General features: G+C 47.0%; 1 protein-coding gene across 1 annotated transcript in view; it reads right to left on the bottom strand.

Annotated features, from left to right (window-relative positions):
• Positions 1-22,108, bottom strand: part of PHACTR1 (phosphatase and actin regulator 1) — a 573,363-nt gene that overhangs the window by 101,706 nt on the left and 449,549 nt on the right. Inside the window, exon 5 of the mRNA XM_039231842.1 lies at positions 15,268-15,348. Coding sequence (XP_039087773.1) covers positions 15,268-15,348 — 81 coding nt within the window. The remainder of the gene's footprint in view (positions 1-15,267; positions 15,349-22,108) is intronic.

Raw genomic sequence — 22,108 nt, 5'->3', positions numbered from 1 at the left:
GGAATTTACCATGAGCCAGTTACCTGTTCATTTAATATAGACAAAAAATATATTCTATGGGATTGGTTCCAAAACTATCTTCACTGAATAAAGGAAAGTACACAGCAGATGGTTTAAATAACGTGGGTAAAGTCACATAATTGGTAGCTAATGAGCTAGTAAGTGGTGAGACTGTGTGATCTCATTTAAAATGACTTATTTTGAAATTTTAATTCCTTAAGGATGGCAAAAGAACACTCTAGCAACCCTTTATACATAAGTCACGTAGATGTCACCGTGAAAATTCCAATTCTGTTACCATTAGGTACATACAATAGAGAAGAAAAGCAAATGACATCATGAAATCAGGACTACATTTAGGCTTCAAGGCAAAAGAAAAATTACGATGTAAGCAAAGCATCGTGTGGCAATTTCAGGCCAGAAACAGGAGGAGCCATAAACCGCATCTTTGTTACTAATGTAAACGTGCGTGTAGAATCTATACATGCAGCTTGTGAAACTCAAATAGATTTTCATGTATGGGGGATCCCCAAGGGCCATCACTAAAGCAGAAAGCTACTTATGTTACAGCAAATAATTACCTTTGTGAAGACATGTAAGAGGAGCCTCATGCAAGCACTTCCTGTCTTTTCCCCTTTGAGAACAGAGATATTGTTCAGCCTGTGCATGTTCTCATTTGAGCTCCCCAGACGTGCTCTTTGACCCCAAAAGGCACCTGCACTGAGTGGCTGATGAGTTAAACGTGAAGGTGCTTTTCAAAGAAGTATTCCACAGGTGCTAGTGGACCTAATATTAATAAGCCACAAAATACAGACTTCATCAACGTCTTTTTTTTTCCTTAAAGAAACACTTTTTTTCCACTAGAGTAGGAAAAAATCCACCCATGAAGGGGTAGAGCCATTGTTTTGAAGCCCACAAAGGTTTCACTTTAGAACAACATACAGGGTTTTGGCAAAGCTACAATTGGTCCCAATAACTTTTTTTTTTTTTTTAATATTTTTATTTATTTCTAGGAGAGAGAGAGAGAGAGACAGCATGAGCAGGGGAGGGTCAGAGAGAGAGGGAGTCACAGACTGAAACAGGCTCCAGGCTCTGAGCTGGCAGTCAGCACAGAGCCCGACGCGGGGCTCGAACCCACGAACCGTGAGATCATGACCTAAGCAAAAGTCAGACGCTTAACCGACTAAGCCACCCAGGCGCCCCCCAATAACCTTTTAAATCATTGCAAATCAAAGCCACTAGCTGCTCTCCTAGTCAGATGATCTCCCAAGCAACACTTAGCTAAGAAATAATTTATCTAAGGGTTTTACTGAAAGGTTAAAAGCTTTAAACCTAAGAAGTCGGAAATGGCTCCCCAGGCATTTGTCAACTTTCGCTGGAGATAATTTCTTCAGTTTGCCTGAGTTCAGGGAATAGATGTAATTGAACGAAATGGTGCTTACATTTTGCAGAATTTTAAACACACACACCAAATGATACATTCCTATTAAATACTGCCTGTTTGGGAACGAATGCACTGGGTTCCTGAGCATTTAAAAAGACCTGAACATCTTCTTTGCAAAAGCAAAACATCCTACAGTCTCCTCTTTCTGGGGACCATGGAAGAGTCATTTTGGGGGCGTGTGTTTAAAAGTCTCTTTGTATCACCAGGACTTAAGGCAAACACTACCGAGGGCTGTAGGATCGGGGAACCTGTGTTTTAAGAATTTACAAAGATCTTCCACTTTGTCTCTACATACAGCTAGAAGTCTCTGGATTACTCTGGCCAGCTTAGACAGAGGAACAATTTTGCAAAAGCCATGTGATTCCTCTGTCTGATACAAGCATCTCTGTAACTCAGGGTCCTTTTGAACCTATGACCTTGGGAATCTGTACACGATGTATTTCAGTCTCAGAATATAATTGGTTCTGCGATACTCCGGCCGAGCTCATACGCGGAATGGAGTGGCGCGTGCTTTCGCGCCTGGAGAACCACCTTGCTTTTCTTATTGTGGCTATTGCTCTGGACTTAATAGCCTATTTTGAAATGATTAAGAGGCCGTTGCCTAAACCATTTAATACATGAGGTGCAATGACTTCCTGTCACAAAAGTGGCACAGATCTCCGGGAGCCTGTTTGGGCTGCACTTCCCTGTAGCTGTTTTCTGTCGGGTTGATCAGCGTTTCCTGCCTTTACGGACCTGATGGTCAACCCACTACAGCCCACATGGATTCTCAGTTGCTGGCCGGGACTGCAGATGGTTGTGTTGAGCCATGATGTCTCCCCTCCCAGAGTGGTTTCTTTCATCTGTACTGGGTACAAGTCTGTCCCTTCCCCCAACTTCACCCCAAAGCCCACTCGTTCTCATATACGTACCCTGTGGAAGCATGAGGACTCCGACCGCTATTTCCAAACGACGACTCAGGCTCCAAGGTTTGTAGCCAGAAGAGGATTTACCATCTTGCTATTCCTGGGCATTCTGATACCCTCCCCCCACCAATGCAACTGGGACAGGGACTGAATGTAAAATGAATAGGATGTCAGTTTCTCTCCTGCGCTATTATACAATCACGTGACCCTCATAGAATCCTGTGCGAGGGCCTTGCGTACTGGGGCAGCCCGGCTGAAACTAGAATCCACGACTGAAAAAATCCTCAATGGCTAGAGTGGGGGAGGGAAACGACAGCGGCTGCCAGATGTAAGTAGCGGTTTCTCTAGCTCGGTTCTCCAATAGGGTACCCGGCAGCCACATGTGGCTACTATTAGTTGGGTAAAACTAAATAAAATTGAAAATGCACTGCCGCTCAGTCAGACCAGCCACACTTGAAGAGCTCGACAACCACGTGAGGCTGGAGCCGCTGCGATGGCCAGCACAGTTGATGATGGGACACTTCTGGTATGGCTGCAAAGTCTCCCGACCTGCACTGCGTGTAACAGACTTGAAAGTCACAAGAATGACCCCAATGTGAGTGAGTCTGTTTCCGGAATGAGGAAGGCAACATGATGTTGCTAACCTGGGCCACATGGCAGTAAGTGGTCAGTTTAATGGACAGTATTTCCTTCAGAGAAATTAAGAGAGGGCTGGGGGGGTGAACACATGCTCTGGGGCACATGCGGATGGCAGGAGCCCTGAGGCCAGTGGCCAAGAGCTACAGAGGTGGGCATGGCCTTCAGAGAAGTCCCGAAGCCTCCCAACGGAGTCTCAGCTCTCCTGGTGGCACTGGGGTTGGGGGAGTGGGGTCTAGTCTCCAGTGAAGGGAGGCAACTGTGAGAAGGCAGGCATCTAAGAAGAACAGAAGAGGTTACCAAACTCAACACCCCTCCCAAAAAAAAACAACCCAGTCAAGAAATGGGCAGAGACATGAAGAGATACTTTTCCAAAGATGTCATCCAGATAGTCAACACCCATGAAAAAGATGCTCAACGTCACTCATCATCAGGCAGATGCAAATCAAAACCATGATGAGATACCACCTCACACCTGTCAGAATGGCTAAAACTAACAACACAGGAAACAAGATTTGGCCAGGATGTGGAGAAAGGGGAACACTCTTGCATTGTTGGTGGGAATGCAAACTGGTGCAGCCGCTCTGGAGAACATTGTGGAGGTTCCTCACAAAACTAAAACTAAAACTACCTTACAATCCAGCAATTGCACTACTAAATATTTATCCAAAGGATACAAAAATGCTGATTTGAAGGGGCACAGGCACTCCAATGTTTATAGCAGTGCTATCAATAGTAGCCAAAGTATGGAAAGAGCCCAAATGAGCGAGTGGACGGGGGGTAGGGAGAGGGAGAGAGGGAGAAGAGAGAGAATGGAACACTACTCAGTGATGAAAAAGAGTGAAATCTTGCCATTTGCAACAATGTGGATGGAACTAGAAGGTATTATGCTAAGTGAAATAAGTCAGGCAGAGAAAGCCTGATACATGTTTTCACTTATACGTGGAATTTGAGAAAAAAACAGATGAACACAGGGGAAGGGAAGGAAAAATAAGATAAAAACAAAGAGGGAGGCAAACCATAAGAGACTCTTAAATACAGAGAACAAACTGAGGGTTGCCGGAGGGGGGTGGGGTGGGGGAGGGGCTCAATGGGCGATGGGCATTGAGGAGGGCACTTATTGGGATGAGCACTGGGTGTTCTGTAAGAGATGAATCACTGGGTTCTACTCCTGAAGCCAAGACTACACTGTATGGTAACTAACTTGAATTTAAATGAACAACAAAAACAAAAGGTACAAGAGCTGCATACGCCAGAAGTCTGGTAGAGACCATTGCTAACACTCATTGAGCACTTAACACTGAGCAAGCCATGGCCTAAAAGGCCAAAACGGACTATGTCCTTTAGATCCTCCGACAGCTCCATAGGGGGGCCACCTGGCTGGTCAGGGCCACCTGGCTGGCCTTTAAGCAAGCGGGCTAGGGACCAGGCATAGAGACAGAGGAATAAAGGAAAGCGTGGCTTTGCCGGCTGGTGCAATCAGGGTCCTGGGGTTGCATTCACTCTGCAAGCAGAGTCCCAAGAGATGAAAAGCTCCCCTGTGTCTTGAACACACAGAAGATCAGAGAGCGAGGACCAGGATCCTGGGTGTGATGCTCCTAGCTGAGTGTCATCGTTTTGTAGATTTTTACGTGGGGGTCAAGGTTGAATGCTTACTTGTCTAAACCTACGCAAGTCCTAGGCAAGTCAGGAAGGGGTTTTTTTTTTTTTCTCTTTTCTTTTTCTCAAGTTTATTTACTTATTTTGAGAGGAAGAGGAAGAAGGTGGGGAGAGGCAGAGAGGGACAGGGAGAATCTAAAGCAGGTTTCATGCAGGCATGGAGCCCGACACGGGGCTCAAACTCAAGAACCATGAGATCATGACCTGAGCCGAAACCAAGAGTCAGATAATTAACCGATGAAGCCACCCAGGCGTCCCTTGAGTCACTCACTCTTTCCTCTGGATACTGTGTCTCTAGATGATGCTGGAAGTATTGCAGCCATGTTGTTACCGTGAGGCATCGGAGCCTGATGATGGCGCACTGACCTGATGAATTAGCCAGCCTCAGAGCCGTCCTACTACTGGTCTTTATTATGGGAGATTCATTCACTCGCTCACTCATTCATGCAAAAAACATGAAATAAGCACCAAGAAATGCCAAGCACTGCTCAAGGCATTTGGAATACTACAGAGGACACAACACACAAAGACTATTGGTCTGGATTTGCTTCTTGCTTTGCCCTCCTTAAGTTCTTGTTAACGGAAATCAGAAGCATTTTAACGTTCACCCTGTTGGTCGCACGTTGGCTTCATAGGTCACTTAAAAGCCTACAACTGAACAGCATAAAAATAAACAAAAGGACACTTCTTGGACCCTATCTCGGTTGGCATTTCTGCATTTGACACTTTAGACCATTTCCCCCCAAACCACTGCCCCTTGTCTTGGCTTCCATGCTGATACACATTTCCGGTTTACGTCCTATTTTTCTGTCCCTTCTCAGCCTTTGAGGTTTTTCCTTATCCCCAGACCATTTCTGCTTTACTCCTAGATCATTTAATGTTGGGGCTCCATGGGGTTTTCTATCAGGACCATTTATGTTCCCCTCCTGCATCTTCTTTGAGAACGATCGTCAACTCCTATGACTTAATGATCATTTATTGACGATTCCAAACCTGCATTTCCAACCCAGATCTCCCTCTTGAGCATCCAATCTGTGTATTTCATGGTCTCTCTTGAGCTTCCAATCTGTGTATTTCGTGGTCTACTTAGATATTTGGGCATCTCAAACCCAGTGTGGTCAAACTATGGCACTATTCTGTGCCTACACTCACTTGGTCTTGGGTTCCCGGCTCAGCGATTGGCCCGTTTCTGCTTGCCCAGTTGTCCAACGCACAATCCTGAGCGTCTCCAGCGCCTACACCCTCCCCTTCACTCCCCAGATCGATGCAGTCACAGGACCCACCCCATTCCATCTCCTCTAATTCTCTAGTCTGTCCTCCCCGCCTGACACCCCCACTTCTGCGCGGGCCTGCAATCAGGTCACTGAATCCCAGCAACAGTTGCTATCTGGCCACCCTGACTTGTGTCTTGGGTTCCCTCCAAGTTCTGGTTCCCCATAGGCAGAGCGATGAGGCTGCAGATCTGATCATGCAGAAAACCCTTCCACAGCCCCTCACGGCTCTCAGGATAAAGAACAAACAACGAATCTCATTTTCCTGCCTGCACAGTCCGCCCCACCTCCTCCTCATCTCACAAACCTGTTGGACACACTCTGTCTCCCTCCCTTTTCCCCAGCTTGGTGTCTCCGCAGCGGCCAGCTCTTCCTCTTACCCATCCACCTTCTCTAGGATAAATCTCATCACACTTCAGGTTTCCTCTGTGACACCTTTCCTTCCAAGATGCCCTGAGTCCCCAGGCATGGGTGGGGGATGCTTCCCCTGTGCTCCCAGACACCCTGTACTTTCCCTGACTGCTGAGTGCCCAAACCCCACTCCCAGGACTGTGGGTTCCGTTAGCCAGGGAAGGCCGGCTCGTCCCTCCTTAGTATTCCTGGTGCCCAGAACGGTGCCTGCAATATGACAGGTACTCGGCAAATACAGGAGAGAGGAGCGCATTTACTGGGGATGCTTGCTGTGGCTGTAACAGTAATTTCAGTAATTTTCTGGCTTGGGGTGGTGTCTTTTTTTTTTTTTTTGAAAGAACCCTATCGTTTAAGAGAATTTTGATCACAACTTCTGTTATTCTCTCTATAGTTTAAGCCACTTTCCAACTACGAGGGCAAAATCTTCCGTACTGGGCTCGGAGGTACTAGGGCAGCGATTACGTGTTGCTGATGCTGATGGTAAACCCTCCTTTTATTTCCACGCAGCTACTCTACACACAGCTTTGGGGAGACGCCACTTCTAGGGAGAGGCGTGGGAAACAGCTCAGGATGTGGCAAAGGAACGGTGCCTGTAGAGGCTGTGAAAATCTGTTCCCACAAACTCCGACTTTGAAAGCGTACGAACCCCGGATACCAGATAAATGATGGGACTTACGAAGGGCCAAGCTCACCGCGGTTTGTCTCCTCTGAAACGCTGGAGAATTTTTATTTGTATTTTTAAAATATGATGACCTTTTAAGTATCAGGCTGCCCCCCGCCCCCCTTCTTTCTCTCTGGAATGCCAGAGAGGGAAAATGCAGCCTCTTGCATAAAAGACTTGCTCATTTCAGGGAGCTTCTGTTTGTGCTTATAATTAAAAATAACACCTTCCAAAATGCTGCTCTCGCTCAATTAAGGAAGAGAGCACACCTCGGTGCACTCTGTGGTTTGCTGTGAAATGTTATCTCTAATTCCCAGCACACAATGGAAAGTGGAGCTGCTCCCGGGCTCCCGGTCATTTCTGCTGTCATGCACTCTGCTCTTCCTCCTCCTCCTCTCCCTGGGGGGCCCTCTCCTTCCTGGGGTCTCGGCGGGATCCCTGTGGGGACTCTTGGGAGAGTTGCCGTGGCCTGAGCTACACGCTTGCTTGCACATTCTGGTGACCTGTTCCCACTTCCACGTGGAAGTGTGTCACATGCAGGTGCGATGTATCATTCCACACCAGAGATGGTCTCCCTTCCCTGGGCTCCCCTCCTCATAACTTATAAATACATCCACACGCCCATCCTGCACGGAGCAGGTGACCCTGGGGAAGAACTGAGGTTTCCCAGGACAATCCGGTACCATCGCCACCGTTAACCCTAACATTCTTTAATTTTCTTAAAAAAATTTTTTAATGTTCATTTTTGAGTGAGAGACAGAGTGCGAGTGGGGGAAGGGCAGAGAGAGAGAGGGAGACACAGAATCCGAAGCAGGCTCCAGGCTCTGAGCTGTCAGCACAAAGCGTGACGTGGGCTTGAACTCATGAACTGCGAGATCATGACCTGAGCCGAAGTTGGACACTTCACCAACTGAGCCACCCGGGCGACCCAACCTTAACATTCCTTAAATCCAGCATTATGCTTATTTACAGAGATTATTTTCAATGACACTAATAGCAAGACTCACTAAGATCGTCTGATTACCAAATGGCAACGTGTCACGAAGTTTTCCCGCATTCTCTTAAATTCTAAATGGCAGACACGCGGTCTTAGCAGAGGTTTTAGGAGTTCACACTCGTTGGCCTCATACGCTTCCTTCCACAAGGCATAACCTCGCCGGGCTTCTACTCCATCATTTCTATGTTCGAAAATAACACCAGGAGACCAAGTGGCCTCCCGAGATGCTTGCTAAGTCACAGAGAGATCATCACTGTTTTACTAGTGGCCAAACCATTCACTGTTTTCAGGATATTTTTCTCCTTAACACTTAAAAAGCCACCATATGGGGGCGCCTGGGTGGCTGAGTCTGTGTAGTGTCCGACTTTGGCCCAGGTCATATCCCCAATTCGTGGGCTCTGTGCTGACAGCTTGGAGCCTGGAGCCTGTTTCAGATCCTGTGTCTCCCTCTCTCTCTGCCCCTCCCTCATTTGCATTCTCTCTCTCTTGAAAATAAATCAACATTAAAAATTTTTTTAAAAGCCACTCTATGAAAATGGGAGTATTTAGCAGCCATCTGCATAAATATACACCTATTATGTTATTGCCTATTTAAATAATTGGCAATAATGTTTCATGGACCATAAAGCTGAAATAAACAAGGGGGATCAGAGAACTGGGAAGTTCACCAACACCAGCGAATAAAGCAAATGGTGTGAACCTGCACAGCCAGCTTCCGGTTTGCACGTGCTATTCTTCCAGCACATGCGCACTGAACGCCAGCTACATCCCAGGCGCTCTTAGGAGGCTCTGGGGCTCCATCCGTGAACAAACTGGACCAAGATCCTACCCTGCCTGGTGGAACTTCCATTCCAGTGAGAAGACACGGATAACAAAAAGGGTAACACAATAAATGAGTAACTTCTAGAGCCTGTTTGAAGGGGAGAAGAGACAGAAGCTAACAAAAGACAGAAAACAGCAGAGCAGGGGCAGGGAGCTAAGGACCTAGGAAAGGACATGGCAATGTAACATCTGCAGGGTAAGTTTCATGGGGACGGTGACATCTAAGCAAAGACTTGAAAAGGTGAGCTGTGTGGACGGCTGTCTGGGGGAAAGGGCTTCAGGAAAGGGAGTGTTAACCTCAAGGGCTAGAAAGTGAGCCTAGAGATGTGTCACCGAGAGGTAGTTACGAGGCAGTATGGCAACGGAGCCGAAGCAAACTTAAGGGCTGGAGGGCAAATCACAGAGGGCTTTGTAGGCTGTCGTAGGAACTTGGAATATCTCCTAGTGAAATGGGGAGCCACTGCAGACTCCGAGCAGGGGAAGGTGTGCTCTAATTTACAGAAGACAAAGAGAGGCAAATGCCCTACAGAGGCTTTAATTTAAAAGTAACACAGTGAGTCAATTTAAAGTATTGTGGAAGTAGGCAGTGGGGCCGACGGCCGGGTTTCAGGCACAGATCACTTAATTTCTCTGTGTCAGTATCACCTCCTCCAAAAGTTCTCCATGATTGCATTTATCTGAAATTACGGCTCTACCTAGGACTTTATCTTTTTACCCTGCTGCTTTGTTTTTCTTCATGGGGCTTATAGCTGCTTGGCGATATATCATATGCATATTTAATGATTTCCTATTTCCTGTTGTAGAATCTAACCTCTGAGAAGGTGAGGATTTTGCTCTTTTGGTGATCGCTGTAGCTCAAGACCTAGGAGACCATGTGGTACAGAGGGGGCACTGAGTGCCAATTTGTTGAATGAACCAAGGAATGCCCCAGAGGGTCTAAGAGAACCCTTAGTTTCTGATTCAAACAAACAGGCTGCAAGGGTGGGAAATAAATTGTTAAAAAATGAGCTATCAAATTATAGATTATTTTCCACCATGAGTGGAATGATGATGGCTCCTCTAATTGTTTACACTCTGTTCTCCCTAAACCTGCTGCATGCATACTGTGGAAATTTTGGAAAATGGGAGAAAAAGAATTTATGATTCCACATCCCTACTACACCATGGGTAACAACTAAAAATTAACTGTATAAGTAGTTTTCCAAGTGTCCTCCCTTCTCAATATACCCAGAGAATAAACCATTTTCTCTGATTTGAACTTCTATGTAGGGGCGCCTGGGTGGTTCCGCTGGGTGAGCATCTAACTTCAGCTGAGGTCATGATCTCACAGTTCATGAGTTCAAGCCACATATCAGGTTCACTGCTGTCAGCACAGAGCCCGCTTCAGATCCTCTGCCCCCGTGACTCTGTGTCTACCCTGCCTGCACTGTCTCAAAAATAAATTAAAAACATTTAAAAAAAACCCCACACTTCTATGTAGGGGCACCTGGGTGGCTCAGTCAGTTAAGCATCTGACTCTCGATTCTGGCTCAGGTCATGGTCTCATAGTTCTGATTGTGGAATGGAGCCCCGCATCGGGCTCCGCACTGAGCCTCGAGCCTGTGTGGGATTCCTGGAATTCTCTCTCTCTCTGCCTCTCCTATGCTTCTACACACTCAAACTCTCTCAAAATAAATAAATAAACCTTAAAAAAAAAAAAAACCACTTCTATCTAAAGTTCCTTCTGGATTCTAACATTATGTGATTCTGTATGGAAATCAATAAAGAAAAAACCACCCAAGACATTGACTACCTCATGCTCTTTACCTCCAACACATTTCACTAAATGGAAGATTCCTGACCTTGCTCCTCGTAGACATTTGAGATACTTTTCCCTCTTCCACCCCAGGTCTCGTTTTGCCAGATTTGACCTTTTATGCATCAGTTTGGGATTTTTAACTCGCTAAGCAACATGTACAGAATTCTGAGGAGAACTGTGAAGTCATAAAACCTCATCAATTCTGAGTTCACCCCGCCCGCATATTGATAGATTCCCAGCCCCACGGGTTACTTTTATACTTTCTACGAACAAGTGGGGTATCACTAAGCAAAATCAATAACATAAAGAAGTTGAAAGAGGAAAGCACCCTAACTAAGGATAAACAGCTCTCCGCCGCATTAGCAAGTTCATGCCGACAGAGCATGGCCGAGGTGTGGACAGAGGCTGGCCCTGTGGCCAGATGGACAGACACAGTCATTATAAACCAACGGGCCGCTGTCGGGGTCCATGCACCCCTGGAGGACTCTGTCGCGCTGCCAAGTGAGTCGTGAGCAGTGCATGCTAACACAGGAGGCGGCGTAGAACGAGGCATTACCACAGGCAATATGGAATGCTTGCTCCAAGTCCATGAAATGCCTCTCGGAAACACACAACTTGGAAAATGAGTAAAGTCCCTTTGCCACTTGCTGTCCACTTGGGTCGTGGCAACAGGGTTTTATGTGTTTTACCCACCAGGGTCCCAGCTCTTACAAGGTAAATAAGGTCCTAGAAGGGGAGGAGAAGAGGAAAACCTAAGCAGAGGTGTGTGTGTGGGGGGAAGGGTCTCGTGTCAGCACCCCCACCTGGTAAGAAGGGTTTGCAGACCCCGCACCTCTAGATAAAAGGGGGCAGCAATGTTCCTTCCTAACTCTTGGGCCTGCTGACCAAGGGTGAGGCATGTAAAGGGTCTCAAAACCTATAAAGGATGATGACGATGACCACTAATAATGGTATTTCTTGAGCATTTATGGGGTGACAGTAGCTTATTCTACAAGTTGTTATGGCCAAGACTGGGTACCCTCACCTCCCAAATTCATATGTTGAAGCCTAAGCCGCCAATGTGACTGTATTTGGAGAAAGGGCCTATAAGGAGATAATTAGGGTTCAGTGGGGTCATAGGGTGGGGCCCAATCTGATAGGGCAGATGTCCTTCTAAGAAGAGGAAGGGAGGGGCGCCTGGGTGGCTCAGTCACCTAAGCATCTGACTTTAGTTCAGGTCATGATCTTGCAGCTCGTGAGTTCAAGCCCCGCGTCAGACTCTGTGCTGACAGCTCAGAGCCTAGAGACTGTTTCAGATTCTGTGTCTCTTCCTCTCTGTCCCCTGCTCATGATCTCTCTCTCTCTCAAAAATAAATAAAATAATAAAACATTTTAAAAAAGAAGAAGAGGAGGGGAACCAGGAGTGTGTGGGCAGAGGAGAGGCCATGTGCGAAGGCAGTCATCTGCAAGCCAAGCAGAGACACCTCTCCAGAAATCAGTCTTGTTGACGTCATGATCTCAGACTTCCAGTCTCCAGATCAGTGAGGAAGTACATCCCTGTCGCGTAAGCCACTCAGTGGGTGCCATTTTGTTATGCCAGCCCCCTCGCAAACTAACATACGGGTGCCATCTTATGTAATCCTCATCCCCACATTCATTCTATTCAGATAGAAGCCCAGAGAAGGTAAGCAATTCGACTAAGGCTGCACAGCTGGTCAGGAATGGAATGCGAAAGGAACCCAAGCCATCTGACGCCGGGGCCCATGTTCCTAACCGCTGATGGGACCCAAGGCAACAAGACGCAGATCCACAGCGACCCAAATGGATACTTATTATCAGAAAAACCCAGAGCAAATACAAACTTCTGCATGTTCTGCGTGCGATAGGATTTCCAGTTTTAGTCCCTCTCTTCTCCTCCTGTTCCCTTCATCCAAACAATAAACACGGCTGCGAGCCTTCTCTCTCTCAAGCATTATCTCGGGCGGGGAGGGACCTGGCGGTAAGCCTCTGAGGTCCGTGTTCTCCTGGTGTGCCCATGCTGGTAAGGAAAGCCAGCCAACAACTGAACGGGGAAGTCCAGAGAGTGACAGCGCACAGACAAATGAGTGGGGGCGCTGTGGCGACAAGTGCAGGCTAATCGGGTCCCTTCCTCCACCGCCAGCCACCGAGCGCACCAACGAAGCGCATGGGAATACCATTGGAGGCCCCAGCCTCAGCACCCCCATTTCTGTCTCTAGAAAATGAGGCTTTTGTTCTCACAACCTATGGCATCTTTGGTTAAGTCAGAAGTTTCTTGGGCCATGGTTACCCTCACCCAGTTATCAGCTCTGATGGGAGGAGTACATGCTGTAGTTAAATACATTCTGGAGAGTATTCCTAAAGGTTAACAGTAAGACAGAAGGGTTACGGGAAGCCAGGAGGGAGGGGAAGGGGTCATTAAACTGGACCTGAGCAGGCTTAAAAATGTTTTTCTTGGGGCGCCTGGGTGGCTTAGTCGGTTAAGCGTCCGACTTTCGCTTAGGTCATGATCTCGCGGTTCGTGGGTTCGAGCCCCGCGTCGGGCTCTGTGCTGACAGCTAGCTCAGAGCCTGGAGCCTGTTTCGGAGTCTGTGTACTCCCTCTCTCTCTGACCCTCCCCTGCTCACGCTGTCTCTCTCTCTCCTAGAAATAAAAAAAAAAAAACAAAAAAAACATTAAAAAAAATAAAAAAAAAAATGTTTTTCTTAATGATTGTTTAAGACACAGAAACCGAAGCAGGCTCCAGGCTCTGAGCTGTCAGCAGAGAGCCCAACGCGGGGCTCAAACTCACGAACTGTGAGATCGTGACCCTGAGCCAAAGTCGGACGCTTAACCAACTGAGCCACCAGGCGCCCCTAGATCTGAGCAGGCTTAAAATGTGCAGGGAGTATTTAAGCAAGCAGATGCTTATTATGCGGATGCTCACATTACCCCTGTCTTCAGACTCCAGCCATCTTAGCCGGGGAGTAACAAGGAGAAACGCAGGAAGACCGAAGGTCGCTGCAGGAGAGGCTGGGGGGTGGGGGGAGAGGTGGGTGTTGTACAGAAAGCAAGACATATGAGAAAAGTGACCAAGTTGTGGCTTCCTTTTCCCTGGAGCTTAATCATCCAAAGAGCTGTAGTTTAGTAAGGCCTTACCCAGCAGTGGAAAGAAAGATCAAGTGGCTCACCAAAGGGCTTTCTGGGCCCCGGGAGGGCCTGATAATTATAGAAGGTAGTCTCAAGTAGCACAACTTCACACCCGACTTCCAGCACCCCCTGCAGCTTAGGTCAGGGTGGGGCACTGCCTACTAGCCTTTCAGGGCGGCCATTGGTGGTAAGAAAAAAGTCCCTGAAGGTGCCATCAGGAAGTCCCATAACCAGAACGGAGGAGGTGAAATGTACCCGGGGAATAGGGACCGAGTCGCTGACCACCGTGCGATCAGTGGGAAGTCCCAGCCTGAGAAACCCAACCTGCTCTTATGTTAGAACACAAGGGAGGCCTGCGGAAGACTCACAGAAACACGGTGAGCGCAGAAGTACAGGGTGGCCTGAACGATCAGGATCCCTCTTTAGAGGAGAATACGTGCTTTAATAATCTGGCCCACCACTTAACACCAGCTCCAAACAGTCATACTTGAAACAATTACTGGTGATGTCCGTATCAAGACTGGAAGATGACAGTTTGTCATTTCAGTGCGAGTCTTAACGTGGAGAGTGGAAGGAAGAAGGAGAGGGGAGGAAGGGTTGGGGGAAGGGAGAGAGAGGAGGAGCAGGGGGGAGAAGGAGAGAAAGCTTAATTAAAAACATCACTGCTCTTCGGGGCGCCTGGGTGGCTCATTTGGTTAAGCATCCGACTTCGGCTCAGGTCACGATCTCACAGTTTGTGGGTTCGAACCCCGTGTCGGGCTCTGTGCTGACAGCTCAGAGCCTAGAGCCTGTTTCGGATTCTGTGTCTTCCTCTCTCCCTCTGCCCCTCCCCTGCTCACACTCTGTCTCTCTTTCTCTCTCAAAAATAAGTATTAAAAAATTTAAAAACACAGCAAAGCTCTTAAAAAAATAAAGAATACTTAATATACTGCGTAAACCACAGCATATAACTATATTTAAAGACAGTCATTCAATAAGCCAAAGACACACAGTATTCACTGACAAACACTTGTGGATACATTCACAGAGCATCTGTATTACCGCCAATATTATCTTTCAAAATATCTTATGTGTACGGCCACAGTTTCTAATTTTCACCACTTCAACGCCTTTTATTATGGGAAGACAGACTGAGTAAAAAAAAAATCTGTTAAGGAAATTCTAGACGCCTGGAGGGTTTTAACATTTGTCTTGGGGACCTAGTGCCGGAAAGAGCCCCAGCAATGAACTTCACCCCGGCTGTGTGTATTCGAACACCCACAGGCTCCCAACCAGGAACCCACATCATTCCTGCGGCCACATCATTTTTTACAGCATCCCGTGGTTTCATTCCAATGGTGAGAAAAGGGGAGCTTGGTTTCTCTCTGCTAATATAATCCTGAGAGCTTTGGCACGGTCTGCAAAATTCTCTTTTCTCTCCAGAACTGTCAGGAGCTTAAAGGTTCAAATCCTGATAAAGTGATACAGCAAACAGAATCCAACTTCAAGAAATACGCGTGCCTTTCTGGGCCCTGCAGAGGGGACCAGTTTCCCTTACCTTTGTCATAGATTTCCTTCAGAACCCCTCGTTTTATCAGCTCCTCTCTGCTTTGCCTCATTGATATTTTCCTTTCCAGAGCTACGAGCAAAACACAGAGAAGCAGGTGTGAGTCAGTAACAAAGACGCTTTTCAGAGGAAACATGTTAATATGTATTAAAAAGTAACATATGGAGAAGCTTCCTCAAGTTACTGTTTTATTAATGTAAGTTACTTAGATCTGTGAACATTTTTTGATCTGAGAACAAGCATTTCCAACAGATTATTTCATTTAATCTTCAAAACAAGCTTCAAACTAATTAAGAGGCAGGCGCTGGTATTTCATTTTATTTCATCCCCCTTTATGGCGGAATAATCTGTTGCACAGAGAAATTCAAGGACTTATCAGAGCCACAGAACTACTGAAAAGAGGGGCCAGGATTCAAAGTCAGAAATGCGACCTTCAAGGTCAGCTCAGCCTCTATCAGCGCATCTTCCTGCCGGTGGCCGGTCCTCGTAGGTGCAATTTTTTTCTTTTTACCTTTTTTTTTTTTTAAATAAATTATGTGGTTTATATAGAAGTCACTGAGGATTTTTTTTTCTTCCCAACTACTAAAAAAAATATCTCCCACAAAGCCCTCTGGATTGAGAGATGGAGGTAGGTAGTGGGGGACCCCCCCACAGTACAGATGCCCATTGCTCCCCTCTTTTAGGCTGCAAATGCAAGCAGCAAGAGACCTGTGAGCTGCCTGGTTATGAAATGCACATTGACCGTGACCCAGCTGCTCATCTGAGCCCCATACTCCAGCAGGTGGGGCTGGAGGAGGGAGAGGGAGCGTTTCTCTCGGATCAGTGGGCACGAGAGAGGGTAATTCGAGTGTAAACAGAGCCCAGGAGTGGAAGAGTGAGCGGCCGCCCACAGGACAGGCCTGTGGTTCAAGGGCAGGTGGGGGGCAAGTCAGCAGAGCCCACAGAGGCGAGCGAGCCACCCCAGCAGCTGACATCTCTGTTTTTGGGTAAACAGTGGGGAAAGGGGGTGAGAAGTTACTTTGTTCGCTTTTGTCAGCTTGAGAATGTCCACATCCTTTGGACACACGGTTATTGGTGGGTGGGGGGGCAGTTATAAAATAAGGGAACTTTTATGCAGACAAATTCCGATACAGGTTAATGACACACACAGAGTTCAGTAGAATTTAGTCCAAGGAATATGAATCAGCACTAGAAAGCAAGCAAGGAAACGGGGACTGTGATGCTATTATCTACTGGCTGTGTAACCTTGGTCAAGTCCCTCTGCCTGTCTGAGGAACACGGATACCCTGGCCCCAGCGTCTCTGATTTAATAGGTCCAGGCTGGGACCTGGAGATCTATACTGGAATAAAAAGCGCACTGGGTTATTCTGTCATGTCAAGGTTGAAAATCTCTTTTTATATACATTGGGACTTACTATTTTTAAAATATTCTCTCTCTTCACGTCTAATGAATTCAGCGGTAGGAGACCGGGAAAGAAATACGAGGTTAGGCTGCGCTCACCTACAGCTACTGAGAACTGGTTAGTCGTAACGCAGATACACAGAAATACATACGCGCGGAAGCGAGGGCGGGAGGGTTGTATGAAGGTCAAGCCATAAAGGTGGGGGTAGGAATCACTGGAGTTTTAGGGCTCCTATCAGATCACATGGTGTGATGGCAGGAGAGCAGACATGTTCTCTGTGCCCAAGAGCAACCCCCAGTAAAGAGAGAGCACTAACTGCATGCGCTTAGGTTAGAAAGTTCTGCCCGCTTTTGCTGGGATAGTGGAGAAGATCGGATAGGCCGAGGGGAGGAGGGTTTTAAAGCAAGGACTTTGTGAACAGATCCTTTGGGTGGCGTGAGGCCACGCAGAAGGCACAGAGAGAGGCGCCTTGCCTGTCCTGTACTGAGCCACAAATTGGACAGATTCCTTTTCCACAGAAGGAAGCTTCCCAGGGGCTTTTCAAAACCAGAGACCAGCGGAAGGACCTGGCACCCAGCATTAAAGGAAGTATCGGCATCAAGGTGGGCAAAGCCATGGGCTTGGCGGGCGGAGACAGCAAGTTTCAGTAGAATGTGGGCACGCCCAGGCCTACCACGTAGCCACGCGGACCTCGGCTGTCACATCGCGCTCATTCAAGGACGACAGACCCCTGCCCAAGGTGAAAGGCACTCTGCCAGGGGCTGGAGATGATGGTGACCGAAGGGACAGTCCTTACCCTCACTGAGTCGACAGACTAAGACATGGTTTAGACGGTCATCAAATAATATCACCTAACGTATGGTTACAAATGGAGGGAAGGCCTGTTTAAAGAAAGGGACACGTTCTGCCAGACGTGTGATCAGTAACCTCCCTTACTGGGCCATGAGAAGAGGCTTTACTGAGGAAGAGACTCACGAGCTTAATTTGAATGGTGAATATATATATTATCTTGGCAAAGGGCAGTTAGGTAGGGGCTGAAGGAAACACTCCAGACACACAGGAAGCTGGGCACTGGCCCCCGACAGAGGAACCATGTGACCACAGGTGAAGAGAAAGCACTGCGGCCCCCAGGTGGAGGAGGACTCGAGATGTAGACAGAGGGCTGCAGGGAGGTGGCGGGAGGGTGCTGGGCCACACAAAGCCTCATGGACCACGTTATTCTAAGGGCAATGGGAATAAACGGTCAGAGTTGAGTATCTGAAAGATCAATGCCTTAACATCAAGTTAAGGATGTGAAGGAAAGAGAGGGGTCAGGGGCGACTGCTTGGTTGCTGACTCGTACAGCTGAATGGCCACTGGTGTCAAGTACTCAGGTTGGGGCGGGGGCCCAGGATAAGAAGCAGGTTAGTAGGGAAGATGGCAGTCCCAATGCTGGCCATGATGGGATGTTAACTGAGACTGTGCGATGGCCGGCATGGGCTATGGTGGACTCTTTTCAGTGCTTCTCACGGAGACACTCCTAATGGCAAAGCAGGAATGCTTCGGCTCTGAGGGCACGACCGAAGCTGGCTGTCCCAAATGTGCCATTTCTTTACAATACTGAGTTTGTCCCTAAGACCTAAGGTGGAACTCACATAACAGACCTGCTCTTATTTATTTTTTTTATAAATAGTTTATTGTCAAGTTGGTTTCCATATAACACCCAGTGCTCATCCCCACAAGTGCCCTCCTCCATGCCCGTCACCCCCCTCCCACCCCATACCCATCAGTCCTCAGTTTGATCTCAGTATTCAAGAGTCTTTCATGGTTTGCCTCCCTCCCTCTCCCCCACTATTTCCCCCCTTCTTCTTCCCCACGGTCCTCTGTTAAGTTCCTCCTAATCCTATATGTGCAAACATATGATATTTGTCTTATCTGCCTGACTTATTTCACTCAGCATAACACCCTCAAGTTCCATCCATGTTGCTACAGACACCCAAGGGATACAGGAGTGTTGATGCATAGGGACACATGTATACCCCATGTTCATAGCAGCACTCTCAACAATAGCTAAAACATGGAAAGACCGTAAGTGTCCATCAATGGACAAATGAATCAAGAAGATGTGGTTTATCTAAACAATGGACTACTACATGGCAATGAGAAAGAATAAGATCTGCTCTTATTTAAATAATACATCCCCCTCCCCTCCCCAACCAGTTTCCAAGTTTAATTGACATTCTGGCAAGAGATGGCTTATTTATCCTTTGACTTCGTCCATTTCCTGTGCACACAGGAGATATACGGATCATTTTGAGAAAGGTGGCAGGTCATGTTATTGAAATTAATCCCCACCACAATCCTCTGAAGTAGGTTCCTCTGGAAAGTGAGTCCCAGCAAAATTAACTTGCTCAGGGGGCACCTGGGGGGTGGTTCAGTTGGTTAAGGTCATGCAACTTTGGCTCAGGTCATGATGTTGCTGTTCTTGAGTTTGAGCTCCGTGTCGGGCTCTGTGCTGACAGCTCAGAGCCTGGAGCCTGCTTCGGATTCTGTGTCTCCTTCTCTCTCTCTGCTCCTCCCCGACTTGCGCTCTGTCTCTCCCAAAAAAAAATTTTTTAAAGGTAAACTTTTAAAAACATTTTTCTAAAGCTCTAACCAATAGACCTGAAATAGAAAAAGCAGGCATTTAATCCCGCCCCTACAAAATGAAAATTCAGCTCAGACAGTGGCAACGCAACTCCGTGGATCTGAAGAAAAAAGCAATTTTCTGGGCTACCGTAAGTGCACGACACTGTGAAAGGCTTTCGAGGTGGTCCTGTGGCGAGTGAAACATCAAAACCAAAATCGCATAAGCCAGCGAACACACAAAGACCAGCACAGGGACGTCAGGGCTAAAATCCTGCACCTAACCAAAGAGACAGCCTGAAGAGGGAAAGGGCAAAGTTACCGACAAAGAGTCCATTGAGTAGATCCAAATACACAGAAAGAAGTCTCTTCCAGGACAGGCCAACTCCAACAGACAGTATCTGACTAGCCCGTGAACATACTTTCCACCTGCAAACCAACCAACCCAGAGCCTACACCCCCAACTACCTCCTTTATGGGGTTCTTACTCCACAGGCCACTTCCCCCTGCCCTAATCACCCCAGGGCCTGGTACCAGACAACTGGAGACAGTCCCCATGGCCCAGAGCCTGCTGAAATTATTCAAACCAGCCAAATAAGCTTGCTTATTATGCTGACCGTTCTTTCCTATGGGAAACACACCAAAGGCTCGCCTCCTGTCCCAGCCCGGTGCTTTCCCACATGGCCCCCCATGGCATGGCCCTTTCTCTTGGGCTCTGTGAGTGTAACAGACCATATTTTCAGTGGCAGCAGCATCCTGACCTGTTTCCCTCACCACACCTCAAATAACAATAACAAACTACATCTTAAAACACACCTATCCTGGGGCGGCTGGGGGGCTCAGTCGGTTGAGTGCCCGACACTTGATTCCAACTCAGGTCATGATTTCATGGGTTCATGAGTTTGAGCCCCACATGAGGCTCCGCGCTGATAGCACAGAGCCTGCTTGGGATTCTCTCTCTCTCTCTCTCTCTCTCTCTCTCTCTCTGCTTCTCCCCTCCTCATGCTCTCACACACACTCTCTCTCAAAATAAATAAAGCAAAAACCAAAACAAAACACCACACCTATCCTTGCTCTGGTTTGTAAACTAGGGATATTGTCCACAGCTTTATACTCTAGCCTCTTGTTCTGAATCTGCTCCCATTTGAGCAAATGCTTTAGAAATGCAGAGCCTGGTGAAGAACTAACCCTTGGCAGTAAATTCCACCAAAGCCCAGAGACCGAACCTAACAATGCAGTTGTTCCAGTCCAAGTGCTCTGGTGAGCTCTGCTTCCCAGCCAGTGCTGGGGTCTGTGCCATAGTTACTGGAAGCCGGCTCCCCAGCACCCCCCCCACCCACCCCTCTACTCTCCCAGCCTCCCTATCCACACAGGTACGCACTAAGCCCGGGATTCCATGATTACCCGACATTCGATGAACTTAAAACAGACATCTTGGGTGGACTTGCTCTCCCTAGTGAATGTCCAGATTGGAAAAATGTGTTAAAAATAACTATTTTGTGCATGTGTGCTCACACACATATACAGGAAAATATTGGATTGCGAGTAACTTGTTCTGCGAGGTTCCGCAAGGTGATAAACATTTCTAATAAGTTTTAACCTGATAAACGAGCGATGTCTTGCAATACGAGTAGTATATGACGCAGAACATCACATGATCACAACTGAGCCAGTGGTTCTTCTCTCTCTCTCTCACTGTGGAATTGTGGGTGATTGTCTCCCATGCTCAGATGCTTAGCCTCAGGCCACAGCATTTGGCAAAAATCAAGTGATTTTTCAGAATGATGGAAGGTTCCTACAACTGGCACTAGTTTATTTTTGTCACTTCAAAGCACCTGTGGACAGTCCTTTGCTTTTCCATACAAGAGGCTGCTTAGGAATAAGCTTTCCTTCATTCTAGGTCAGTGGATAGTTTCCTTGTCAAAGTTGTACGAAAAGAAAGATTCCATTGAGCCAAAAGACAGCAGTGATTCTGTGACTGATGGTGAAAGTCGTCCTACACAATACCTCTTCTCTCTCCTGTCTCCCTCACACCCACCAGGATGGTTTTCAACGGTAAGTGCAGGTTAATTTATTTTTCCTTTATATTTTGTATTTTCTCTATGACTTTCTATCATAATACAGTATTGTGATCATTTTTATATGAATATTTTTGGGTTGTGGAACGAATCATCTGAGCTTCCATTATTTCTTATGGGGAAATTGCTTTGATATACACGTGCTTTGGATGACAAGCATGTTTCCAGAATGGATTATGCTCACAAACCAAGGTTTTATTGCATATGCTTTTGTTTCTTCACTTACACACATATTTTCACTGTAAATAATTGAAGAAATGGAGCGAAAAGAGAGTTCTTTTTTCACCGCCCCTCCTTCCTTGGATACAACTCAAATCTGTCCTGTCTCCTCTTCTTTCCTCCCTCCTTCTCACACACTCCTCCCCCCATTTATAAACATAGTTTTTGAAAACAGAAACGAGATCGTTCTGCTTATATTATTTTACAACTCTTCCTTCCCTCTCATTTATCAATATGTTTTAGAGACCTCCCCATCAGTACACACAGAAGTGCCTTGTTCTCTCCGAATGACTCAAGTACCATAATTTATTTACCCGTCTGCAACCGAAGGAAATTTAAGTCGTTTCAAATTTGGGGCACACAAACATTGGTACCGTAAACCAATTTTTTCTGGCACGCATGTGAACATGGAAGAGTCTTCTAGAACACATCACCAGATGTATAATTTCCAGGCAGTGCTTCCTTTATGTGCCCCCAGTACCGAGGGAAGATTAGGTTTCATAACTTTTAAGTACTGGTTTTTTTTTA

This window comes from Hyaena hyaena, unplaced genomic scaffold, assembly GCF_003009895.1.
Source record: "Hyaena hyaena isolate Hyena2069 unplaced genomic scaffold, ASM300989v1 scaffold_60, whole genome shotgun sequence".
NCBI lineage: Eukaryota > Metazoa > Chordata > Mammalia > Carnivora > Hyaenidae > Hyaena > Hyaena hyaena.
Note: the sequence above shows the minus strand (reverse complement) of the source record. Positions and strands in the feature narration are given on the sequence as shown.